The 12,449-nt window shown below is 44.1% G+C and overlaps 1 protein-coding gene across 1 annotated transcript; it reads right to left on the bottom strand.

Moving 5' to 3' along the window:
* Positions 1–258: 258 nt before the first annotated feature.
* GFI1B (growth factor independent 1B transcription repressor) lies at positions 259–10,533 on the bottom strand. Its single transcript, XM_009585513.1, has 7 exons — positions 10,480–10,533; positions 5,129–5,257; positions 3,453–3,599; positions 2,623–2,885; positions 2,216–2,353; positions 1,391–1,556; positions 259–920 (listed from the first exon to the last, which is right to left on the bottom strand). The coding sequence occupies exons 2-7, from the start codon at positions 5,241–5,243 to the stop codon at positions 742–744; spliced, it is 1,008 nt and encodes a 335-aa protein (XP_009583808.1). The 5' UTR covers positions 5,244–5,257; positions 10,480–10,533; the 3' UTR covers positions 259–741.
* Between the last annotated feature and the right edge of the window lie 1,916 nt (positions 10,534–12,449).

Raw genomic sequence — 12,449 nt, forward strand, 5'->3', positions numbered from 1 at the left:
TTGGCTGCCACTAACCCAGGGATCTTTGCAGTGCGGCGTGTATGAGGAATGCATTTAGAGACCCCGGTTATCAGCTAGGGATAGGAGCTGTTTTTTCAGTATTTTCCTCCCACTCCAAGCTAAAAATACAACACAGTTAACTTGTCATTTGATCACAGTAAATGCTCCACTGAAAGAAAATGACTTTAGGTGTCTGTGCCAGACTTTATGACCTGGGCAAGTCTCTGCAGAAGCCCTGTCTAGGTTGAACACAGCTCACTGAATGCAATCTATTTGCATGCCCCAGCCTTATCTTCCTAACCATCAAAGCAAAACATGGTTACAGCACTAGCTTGGCACAGATTGTTGCTGCCACTAGTCCAGGAGTTCCCACCTCACTGGTGGTCAGTCTGATGAACCAAATTCTGCATGTGGTGTAAATCCAGAGTAATAGTGACCTTGGAGGAATTCCTCTGGATTTGCACGTGAGTGGGTGACGTCAGATCTGGGCTGGTACCTGTTGTGATTGAAAAGTGAGAGGTCCCACAGGTTTCTTTGTCACCTACTGGAATGTGCAAGGCCCTAGGGTGCCAGAACATCAAAGCCAATGACATGACTTTGCCAGTCCCCAGGGGAACATAGGAAGCGATACGAGCTTTATGAGGTGGGCAGCCCCACGCTGGATGGAGATGCTGGGGAGAGTCTTCTTCCCTGGAGCATGCACTAGGAGTGGGAGCTCCTGCAAAGACCTGGAGCCACCCCTCACTTGAGATTGTGTTGGGTCTCTCGGTGCCTCCGTAGATCCACCTTGCGCTGGAAGCCCTTGGCACAGAGCTCACAGCTGAAGGGCTTGAAGCCAGTGTGCTTGCGGCTGTGAGTGATGAGGTTGGAGCTCTGGCTGAAGGCTTTGCCGCATACCTGGCATTTGTGGGGCTTCTCCCCTGCAAATGCAGAGAAAATGGTAAGAAACACTTTGACAGATGAGAGAAGGGAGGTAGAAATGCCCTTTAGCAGACTCAGACCTGACTGGCTGTGCTTGGGCATCAGGGTGCTGCCAGCCCAGCTGTCCTGCTAATGTGTCCGCACTCTGATCCAGCACCAGAGCGTGAGAAGAACCAGAGGCAGTCCTCCCCAACTGTGTGGCCCATGCCCTGTCTGCATCCAGGACTGGGTATAACCATGACATGCACCAGAGGCTGGTCAATAACCACCTCCCTGTCACACAGAGGAGGACGTGCATCTCAGTGATGCTTAGACCTTCTGCTGTCTTACCACACAGGGAAGAATGACTTTCCAGTGCTTCTGGACACTTACCCCCAGTCCAATAGCTCTGTGTCTGGGGACTATGTATGCGTATCAGCATGATGGACTCTAATTTGCATTTGCTTATTGGGAATAGTTTGTTTCTCACCAGTATGGATGTAAGTGTGTTTCTTCATATCTGACTTCTGGTGGAAGCGCTTGCCACAGTATTGGCAGGGATAGGGCCGTGTGTCTGAATGGATCAGTAGATGAGTGGAGAGGGTGGAGGAGCGTTTGAATGTCTTCCCACACATCTTGCACTCAAAACTTCTTTCCTGACATGGGATGCCTGTGGCTGCAAGACATGTGACAGAGCTTGAAGAGTGTTAAGGGTGTTGAGAATAGCAGATAAGATAAGCAAATCTCCTTGGCTCATGGACTGATATGCTAGGTGCAGTACAAAGAGAATGTGGGGAGGGTTACTTATGGAAATAGATTACATCTTGTGATCCAAACTCCTGCACCCTTTAGGAGGAGGTGAGGCACAGAAGAACCAGTCAAGACATGTGACAGAGCTTGAAGAGTGTTAAGGGTGTTGAGAATAGCAGATAAGATAAGCAAATCTCCTTGGCTCATGGACTGATATGCTAGGTGCAGTACAAAGAGAATGTGGGGAGGGTTACTTATGGAAATAGATTACATCTTGTGATCCAAACTCCTGCACCCTTTAGGAGGAGGTGAGGCACAGAAGAACCAGTAGCAACGATCGTCCCTTCCCATCCAAGGAATTCTCAAGGGCAGTCTGAGATTTGTAAGACCAAGATCTATGATCTATGGTCTTCAGAGCTCCTATCATTGTCATTGGGTGCTACAGGAAAGGCATCACGTTTGTAACCTAGGAAATGTCACTTCTTTTGTAATGGAGTAAGCAACAGCTAAGGTCCAAGCACTCATGAACTCTGGAGAGCTCGTTCTCTGGAAACATGCTACCGACCTGGGAGTGAATATTGGTGTGCTGCTCCAGGCTTACAGCGTGTCCAAAGGTTTTGCCACATACTTCACAAGCAAAGGGACGGGTCCCACTATGAGACCTTCGGACATGGACCTCCAGTCCATGGGGAGTGGAGAATACCTGCAAAACAAAATGCCAATTATTTTTTTTATGTGAAGCAGCTGTGTCTCCATCTCCATTTTCAATTCCTTCTCTTTATTTGATTCTTCCTTCTTGTGGGCCATGTGAACTGTATCATCCCTAGCGCCCTTGTCCTTAGTCAGGAGAACAAGTAGGTACCCATTTTGAGCCGCATGCATTGCACTTTGGTGTAACGCAATGAAACACTGATATATGCAATGAAAATCACTCTAGGCCCTCCCCATCCCTGAGGTTCTCCTGTGACACACCTTGTTGCACTTTACACAGTGGTAGGTTTCCATGTCCGAGGAGTAATGCATGCTGTAATCCAGAGGGGGCTCGGCGCTTGGCAAGAGGTGGCTTCCGTAGAGGCTAACTGGGTGCTCCAAGAGGGCTGACTGCATGGTGGAAGACATCTGTCGGTAGCTGTATGGCAAATGGAAAGCATCCCAAGAAAAGCCGGTTTTGTAGAAGGTAGGGGTGCTTGTTGTGTTAATGCAGTCTTTGATCTGCAGACCTGGGATGGTCACCTCTGAGTTTGCAAAGGAGAGGGAGAAGTGAGTGTCATGCCATTGCTGCAGTTTGGCACCAGTAGAAAAGCTCCCCAGGTACCATTCCCCCATTTAATGTCCTGCCTGACCTTGGGAGTTGCAGTTGGTAACTCCTCCTCCTCTGATTCAAACCCTGATCCCCATACAAAGTTCCTATTATGACTTTGATTTCAGTCTGAGGAAATTTTAGGGGAGAGGGGATGCTAAGGGAATATTAACCCCCCTACTAGCCCTGCTTCATGTGGTGTTTGAGCAAGTATCATGTGGCCACCTGCCTTGACCCATAGAGCACGGAATTGCATTAGTCCTTCAGATTTGGAGGCTCACTCATTGGGAATCATAGCGTCATCCTTCAGGGAGATGCTGATCTAGATCAGAATTGTAAAGGGAAATATAGAATGCTCTTGATGAGCTCTGCCTGGGACAAGTTTGACCATTAATGTCAAAAAAAGAACTGCCATTTACTGAAAATCTGGTCCCAGTCACAGGGGCTCCATAAGCCAGCCCAGCCCTGACCTCTTTTGCAATTGTGGTCTTGGGTAGCAGACCTTGAGCTGAAGGGCCTGGTGGCATCCTGCTCAGGTACTGTACAGGGACACTTTCTTCTTTCAGTTCAGATGGGTCCTTTTCTTGTTTTGGAACTACGCATCCTAGGTCCCGTTTCTTGACATCCTCCAGTGTCTTGTCTCCTATGGCTGTAATCACACAGTCGAGTCACAGTTAGTTTATTCTAGCTGTTAAGAGAAGAGTCTATTAAGGCAGGTTTTGTACTTACGTATGAATTCATGCTTGGATACATGAGCCCATGCTCAATTCCCTGAATTGAGTGGTGCAATCAGCACAGCAATCAAGGTCTGTCCATTGCTGACAAAGGGAAATTCCAAGCAGGATGAGATAGGCAAGGTAGAGGGGGGCAGGAAGAAATGATAGGACACCTGATACCCTATATAGTTAGAGAAAATTAACCCTAGAAGGCCACATGTCTGTAAGAATCATTTCCCTATTTAAAACCATTTTCATTTGTGCGGGTAACTAACAATCACTAACTCATTAACCTCCCCACCCCTCTCCTAAGAGAGTTCAGTATTGTTAACCTGAATTTATGGACAGCCAAGTAGGGAAGCAGAGAGGGGAGGTAACTGCTTATGCAGTTGCGAAGGTGACCACAGAGCCTCGTCTCCTCCTGCCCACACTCCCATTCCTCCATGATTGTCCCAGCCCTTAAAGAGACCAACCAGCACTTATTAGAAGTAGACTTTACAGTAAGAATCTAAAATGGACAGAGGTTCAATACATGTGCCTCCTTCCTCCTGGAGATGGGACTGGGCTGCTGAAGGACAATATTCATCTGTCGTCCAAACCCTCTTGTGCACCAGCGAGACACAACAAATGGCCAAAGTATGACGGCAGGAATTGAAATTAAAATGTCACCTCCTTTCTTTTTTATCAAACTTCTCGTAGGGCTGGACTCTAATTTCATAGCCAGGGCTAGAACAAAGGGTAAGTTGATCCCAGATTTGAATAAAGAAAATTTGAATGGTGCCTGAAGGAAGATGATATGCCCCGGCCCTGCCACTGCTTGGATGGCTGTGGGAAAGCATGAACAGGACCAGAGGGAGGACAGCAGGCACAGACAGAAGCAATGTTGGTTTGTGTTAATATAGCATATAGCAGCCAGCCCTTCACCTCTGGGTGTGTAGGACCCCTTTCACAGTCAGTGTTAGAGTATCGCTAGTATCTTCTCACTCTAGCTGTAACCTTCCTTACAAATCATTGGTAGGAGGTGGTAACACACTGAGGTAGAGAAGATGTAGGTCCAGAGAGAATGTGGACAGTGAACATAGCAAGCCGGAGATCAAGGTGGCAGAGCTGTGAGTATGTAGAAGACTGACAACCAAGTGCAAGCTCTTTTCCCAACTGTTAGTTGCCTGAAGTTGGTCATCTTTCCCAAAAGTGACCAACTCCACACAGCAATCTTATATCTCAAATCTCCCCAGCAACCCAGCAGGAAACAAAGGGAGGATCTAAATTTGGTTTCAGTGGGGCAGTGTGGATTTGGCCTAGAGAAAGATGGCACACAGTGGGGGATCAGTTTGTCCTTCCATCCCCATGTGGAAGGCCTTAGTTGTTCTTTAGCTCACTCATCCTACTCCCTTAGCTTGCCTACTCAATTATTGATTTGCCTTGGTGTATTCTTACAAGCCCAGTGGATGGATTGACTCACCAGTGAAAGGAGAGGTTACTGGATCCCATGTGAGTATAGGCAGGTCATCTTCTACAAAGCGGTGTTGATGATAGGTATGAGCCTTTTTGCTCTTCACCAAAAAGGAACGTGGCATTTTCCATTCACTGCCTGGGCAGAAACACAGAATAACAGCAGGTAAATCTTTATGGTTTGGGGGGTAATTTCTCAGTTGTTCCCCAGCACATCAGCTCCGTATGCAGCAGTAATGAGAATTAAAACCCTTCTACTGGGGAGACAGAGAGTTCATCTCAAAGGTTCCTCCACCCAGTTGAAGAGCAGGGAGTGCTTGCTTGGGTTTAGGTGCTTGATGGATCTCAACTCTGGGGAAAATACATAGCTGTGGAGGGGGCTAAGCAAAATAACCTACTGCCAGATAGCCTCTGCCACTGAATGTAGAGATGGGACTGCAGATCGAAGATGGGATTGCAGATTACAGTATAACCCATAAAAATTACACTTCATCATCTACCCCTGGGTTGAGGCAAAGGATTACTGCTTTCTTTATATTGTAGGTGGAGAAATAGAGGCATGCTTAAATTGAGTGCTGCGTTACAGACCAAAACTGTTTCTGTGGCAAAGATCCATAAGAACCTAGAATCTCTCTCTTGTAGCTCTCTGCTCTGACTACAGGACACGGTGCATCTCTGACCTTACCCTCCTGAGAGGACGCAGTGGGTACCATGGGTTGGAGACCACCCCTTTGAGAAAGGGTCTGTCTTAGTGTTTGTACCGCACCTAGAACAGCACAGTCCCAAGCCATGACATGGGCTCCTCTGTGAAATCACTACACAAATAATAATTATAGAAACAACATCAATAGTAGGAGAGATGCAGTGGAAAATCCCCGCAGCCATCATGTGTGTTGGGTTTCCTTCTTGTTGGCCGTAGCTTGAGTATTTTGTATTCTGGCTGACAAACAAGAGTGAAGCAGAGGCAGAGCAGAAGTGCTGGGCGATAGAGGTTACCTTTTGGATCTGACTCAAATATCACAGACCGTTGAAATGACGGGTTAGGAACAAACATAAAATGCTGAAATTTAATCATACAAAATTCTCTTGCAATGCATCTGTTATCTTTACTACCCAGAACCCAGCCCGCCCTGTGTCTGCTCCCCATGGTTAGTAACTGTTCTCATGTAGGCAGTATGACAACAGGCTCAATGCTGTGTACGGCAATATCAGCTGGCGCCTTATTTGCATACGTATTTGCATTTTCCCTTGTAATTATTCAGGATAGTAGCACTAAAAGCAAATCTTGCTATATTTCATATGAAAAGTCAGCAGTATGTCCTGGCCCTCTGTTGATTGGAAAGTGCATTATTAAGTTGTTTTTTTTCCTGAGAGCAGTTGAAGTGTAGCCTACTTATTTACTAAAAAAAAAGAACAAAGTTTGCTCCCATTAAGTAGGAATGACCTGAAACGTCTGTGTAAATCAGGACAGAGCAGTGTGGGCTCCTGGAATCCCAAACAGCCAGGGATGGAAAAGGTCTGCTCCCTAGGGTTCAGAAGTGCCCGCACTACCCCTACATGCTAAATATAATTACATAGCCCAGTGGTGTTTTGTTTAAAGGTCTGAGGGCCAGATTTACAGAGCTGCCTACGGCTGCAGCTACATATACTGTGGGATTCACGCAGCGAGGTCTGCTGCGGACAGGTGGATTGCCAAACCCACTGTTGTCACCAGCCCAGCTGCCTTTGGAAATGCAGTTATAGCTGTCTTTTTAAATCTGGTCCAGGACTCCCACTGTTTCTTCTACGACTTCAGGGACAACTCTTGGTGTGTCTAGCCATTTTCTCTCCTGAAATGACTCACCTGTTTTTCTTCATCTTTTTCCAAGAAATTGGCATGTAACTTGAGATGAATAAGAGAAAACAGAGGCCAAGAGTAGATTGGTTATTTTAATTTTAGAAAGAGGACAAAACAGTACTGAGAATGAACCATAAGTATGCTCTTGAGGGATGGGACACTGAAGTACATTGCTATATTTACTCTTCTGTAACTCTCTAATGAGGTTCTTCCTAAGTATCGTAAAGTGTATCTCTGCCTGGCGAAAGGCTGCATGCACAGAAATACCTCCAGCTCGATACAAACACAGGCGTGTTCCACGATGGGCATAACCCTCCCAGCAGTGAGCTCTGCTTAGCCTGTGCACCTCGCATCCGAGCAGAAGTGCTTAGCTCAGAGGGTCTCGCTGCTCTTGGTCAGTCCCAGGTGGGGTATCTGTGCATGGAGCCGCACTCTGCAAGATAGCCGTGCCCCAAGTTAAAGTCCTGCCACAAACCCTTTATACATGGAATTTCCACTCATCTCAAAGGGATTTTCCCATGGGGTGGGGCAGGACTGTGTCCACAATGGAGGGTATTCATACCAGCAAGCTTTAGACACCTGATTTCTCTGCCTGTATTAACCAGTTAATTGCCCTGGGCTTCCTACACAGTGGAGGAAGAGGTTCCAGCAGCGGGTAACTCTGAATGCAGGATGAAAGCGTGCACCCAGCAGTGCCTGCTGGAAGAGTCACTCTGCCCACTGGCTACAGGAGGCATTAGCCAGACAGCTTAGCCAGGTAAATTAGAGGACTGGAGATAGGTGGTATAAGCAATCTTGCAGTGTTTTATGGTAGTACCCATATGCTAAGTACACGAAGGCACTAAGTACAGCCTCTCTTTTCTGATGGCGGTTGAAAGTAGGTGCACATGAATCAACGGGATTTTTCTGGATGTGTTTGTCCCAGCATATGTAAAAGTCAAATTTGGTCCAGTATCTTGACTGCTGATAAGGGCCTCTACTGAGCACAACGATCTTTAATGCACTACTGAACGTTACAAAAGGAAGTTACCTTCCCCCACCGCATTTTACGGAGAAAACAGGAACTGGGGTCCCGAAGCATAGTTAATTAACAACTGCATTGGACTGTCTTTGTGATTCACACAACCGGGTTAGAGGAAAGCTAGAAGCACAGATTGTGAGAGAAAAAAATACTATCTCTCCTTGAAACTCAAGATTATCAGCAGCAAGTGATCAGCTGCTACTAATGGCTGGCTATATTTCACAGGGAGAGTAGTGTTGTGTACAACAGACCCCGCTATGTCTTAAAGTCATTGAAGCTTCCAACAGAATTTAGCTTCAACCTTTTGCTAAAAATTAAACTTTATTTTTATGGAGTCTGTTCTTGCCAGCCCCTGTGGCAACATTCCCAAAATGGAAGCGTCATGGCATTTTTTTGATTCAATACAGAATATAAAATCAGTAGCCAGATAGAATTGACATTCTTATTTGTTTGCCATTCATGTAGATGTACAATAATGTTGTAGTAATCTGCCCTGAGGAAAAGACAGCCAAAAGGACCCAAGGGAAAACCTGCTTCACTATTTTGGATACCTAACTTGAAGCACCTTAGAAGGGCTTCTTTTACCAGTTATAAATTCCCCAGTCAGACCTGAAAGCGGACCCAGCATTCGCGTGTTCCCCTCCTATGTTCAAGCTCAAAGTTCCTTCATCCTCAGTGATGCTCTCTGGTGATTTTGCAGAGTATCACATGTAAAACTGTAATGTAATACTGAAACACTGGAGATTGTGCAAGAACCAGATTAAAAGAGGGGTTTTTAGGGGGCGGTTTCTGACTTCAGGATCCTAATTTCACTTGATCCTATGTTCCTTGTGAAGCCCAGTACCCAAAAATACAGGATTGGGCCCTTTGATATAATTTAGAAGAAATTCATCTTCTCACTGAATTGGATTATGGAGCTGATCTCTCTGGTTCCTTCAGTGAGACGATTCATAACATGAAACACTGTATTTGGGAAGAGGTGTTTGCAGCATTGTGCCACGCTGAATCAGGAACCCAATTTGCAGCGTAAGTTCTATTCTAAAGCTGGCTTTCATTTTCCTCTAAATTCAGGTAATCCTGTTTTCAAATTTATAAGGCTAATTGTAGAGACTAAACCCTTTTTCCCACTACAGTCAGCAGAAATACTTAATTTTAACTTACAATTGATATATGTCTTCATATAAGTTGATGAGTGTACAAAGTTTTAAGCTAAAAGAGGCTTATTTCCTTCCCATTGCTTAATTTGTATTTAAATCTTAATATTGCTTTTTTGTGTTCTTTCTGGCAAAAGTGAAGCTACCAAAAATAAAGAATAGTTTGTCTTTTGGAAGACTACATTTTCAAAGAAAAAAGCACAAACCAGAACACAACCTGTGTCTGAAATTTTTAAGAGCGCGAATAAAATAAGAGGTTTTATGATGTCCTGACTCTTTAAATATAATCATATTCAAAAAGAATTTCAGTTCTTTACAACAAAATTAATTATGTCTTCATTAGTCCACCCTTGCAAAATCAAGTGTACTTGGGGCAAGTAATTTGAATGTGGCTTTTTAAGTGGAAAAATGAGCAGAACATTTTTAATTCCTGTCGTAAGACTGGGCAAACGGACATTATGGCAGGGATAGCAAATTATGGTGGAAATTTTGTCCAAGAAGTGGAACAGAAATGCTTGTACATCTGTAGTATCTAGAAAAAATGTTTAGAATATAATTGCAGCATTTGTTCTTTAGAAACCTCATTTAGCTCCTAGTGATGTTGGGAATGCCACTGGCTTTAGCAAACTTTACCTTAGGCTTCCATGGATAAATCTAACAAATTCTGTATCCCCTTAATGTATAGATGCACTTACTGTGTGAACTTGCAAATCATTTGTTTTCCTGCTTAATGTATTGAATCAATCTGGTGATATATGAGGAGTGTCTATAAATAGCTAATTCCATATGCTAAAAACTGTTACACTAATCAGCATGTACTTGGAAAGGATGGAAAACTAATAAAAGAAAAGATAGATTTGAAGCAAAAATCCTGAACAGGAGAGACCGAATTCTCATCTAGCAAAATTGGCATAGATTAATTGATGTCAGCAGAGGTGTGCTGTTTTCTGAATTTAAAGGTCTGGCTCTGTAAAAGAGCAATTAAAAGGAAAAACACAGTACACCCTCTCCTCAATGCTTAAGTACAAAAGTCTACATCTGGAAACTGTTCCTGCTTCATGGAGCTTGGTGGGACGCAGGTATCTGAGACCATTGTCACATCTTTTCTATTTTGTTCTACTATTACCATTTTCACATGTGAGAGTGAAGTATATGGTGCATAATTTTAAAAGGTTTGACTCATTTAAGTGAACCATTATCATAAAGGAATCCTCAGGACAAGTGACTTACGCAGTGGAATATGTTACATATTTGCAAACACAAGCAAAGAAGAAAAAGCTTAGAAAAACATCTCAGAGAAATGAGAAAAACAATGAAATTAGAAGTGATTAAAAGAATAAATAAGTCACCTGTTTGGGGGACTTTGCTTTACTGGATTCGCCTTGAAATCTCCCCAGACAAGCAAGACGTCGTCTTCTCTCTGGACTCCTCTTCCACTTTTTCACTTCGTCGCCGTCTGCTGAAATAGATACTTCTCCTTTTTTCTCTCTCTGTTTTTTTGCCCCTGTTCCCCTCCCTGATTTTTCAATCAGATTATTTGTGTCAAAATCTGGCGGTGAAGAAGCAGCCAATAGAGAACCAGAGCCCAGAAAGTATTTGCTTATCAAAACTTTCCAGGACTTTGAAAACTTGAAGAGAATTCACAATGCCCAGCTCGAAACCCTAGGGGCAGCACCCTTCACTTTCTGGGGCAGCTTCGCCTTCTGCAGGAATACTCCTCTGTCATATTGACAAAGAGCATGACACGGTGAAATAATGTACCAAGCAGGCATTTGTTATTTTGTCTTTTCTTCAAAAAAAAAAAAAAAAAAAGAATAGCTGTTAAGAAACCTGTATTTTTACACACATTCATCCACGCATCATATCTTTCACAAACAGACACACCATCTGTCTCACATACACACACTCACATACTTCAGTCTCATAAACAAAACCATCTAGCACATATGCACAAAATTATTTTATTCCAGAATGGATCTTTTATCTCTCCAATTTCCAAGGAAAAAGGAATAAATACTTGCACAGTAATAACTGAAAAAGATGTGTGTTAATCAGCCTTTATTTTCCTAGGCATATGTGTGTGCAATCCATACATATTTTAGGCATTGCTCTATCTATATACAGCTGTATATAGGATATAAATATAGATTTAAGAAAGCTCATTAAGCAAGCTCATTAACAAGCATCTTTGCAAAAAGCTCTTCAAGAGCAATAATAAGATTTTGCACTTCTATCACTTGCTTTCAAAAAAGCTTTGAAAATGGGTTTGCAAATGTGAAATAGTTGACTGCCAAACCCCCCTGTAATCACAGGGTGGAAGGGAGAACGAAGCAGAGGCAGAGTGACTTTTCTCAGATCACCCAGTTGTTCTCTAGTAGAGGTAGGAACAGGAGCTGGAGAGCAGTGATTTTCTGTTGAGAATCCTTGGCCATGATGCTTATTTGGAGACAAACAAGGAGAGCTCATCTCCCCAAATGCTTGGGGTGAGGGAGGAAGTAATTCCTTGATTTCACCTATCCTCTGATTATCACAATCTTCCTGACTGTGCAAGTGCACAGTGGAATGAGCTGTATGTGCCCTCATTTATCCCCTCCTGCACTTACAGCACACTCTGTGCATGGCTGGAATTGGGACAGCAAAGATGCCTTCCAAGAAGTTAATAATTTAAGATGTATATAAGCATATACGCAGCTGTTGCGTGCCAAGTACTAGGACATCACCATCAGAGAAATGCCTTTGCATCATGGAGTTTTTCTGCTCACTGTGAGCTTTCAAATGCATTTCACTTTTCTACAGTTGGTTGCATTAAACCAAGACTCAGTTTGGTCCCTTTTCCTACGGCAGCTCAGGGTGGTGAGAGCACCAGGAAGCAATAACCTTTTTTCTGCCTTGCAACAGGATGGGGGTAGGCTGGTGTTTCCCTGATGGAGCAGATGTGGTCCAGAGACACTTCAGATTCATAGTGGAGGTATTTTGCATCCCGCCGTGGCAGGCGGTGGTACCAGGCATGCTGGCCCTAGCACTCCCTGCCGGGACAGCCACAAGTCACAGCTCTTGTCATCACGCCCTGTCATTGCCCCATGGCACCGGACAGGCTGTGCAATGGGTTTTGATGCAACTCGGAGATAGGAGTGTAGATTTCACCCACATTGAGAAAGATTCAGATTTTGATCTTAACCCATCTGTCATTTATTGAACGTAATTAATTCTTGTTGTTTACAGAAGCAAACAATCCTTTTTCCCTCTCCCTCCACCCCTCCTTATTTATCTAGCTGGGTTTTGCATGAAAGAAACGTTCCCAAAGCATTGTGCTAGCAAG

The sequence above is a fragment of the Fulmarus glacialis genome, unplaced genomic scaffold (assembly GCF_000690835.1).
Source record: "Fulmarus glacialis isolate BGI_N327 unplaced genomic scaffold, ASM69083v1 scaffold15509, whole genome shotgun sequence".
In the NCBI taxonomy this organism is placed as follows: Eukaryota; Metazoa; Chordata; class Aves; order Procellariiformes; family Procellariidae; genus Fulmarus; species Fulmarus glacialis.

What these genes read in the sequence shown, in the direction of transcription:
- GFI1B (XM_009585513.1), bottom strand. Translation starts at nt 5,243, where the DNA reads ATGCCACGTTCCTTTTTGGTGAAGAGCAAAAAGGCTCATACCTATCAT. An exon ending in ACTGTGTAAAGTGCAACAAG is followed by an intron (nt 2,354 to 2,622) that starts GTGTGTCACAGG and finishes TTTGTTTTGCAG; the next exon opens with GTATTCTCCACTCCCCATGG. An exon ending in ACACACTTACATCCATACTG is followed by an intron (nt 921 to 1,390) that starts GTGAGAAACAAA and finishes CTGCATTTGCAG; the next exon opens with GGGAGAAGCCCCACAAATGC.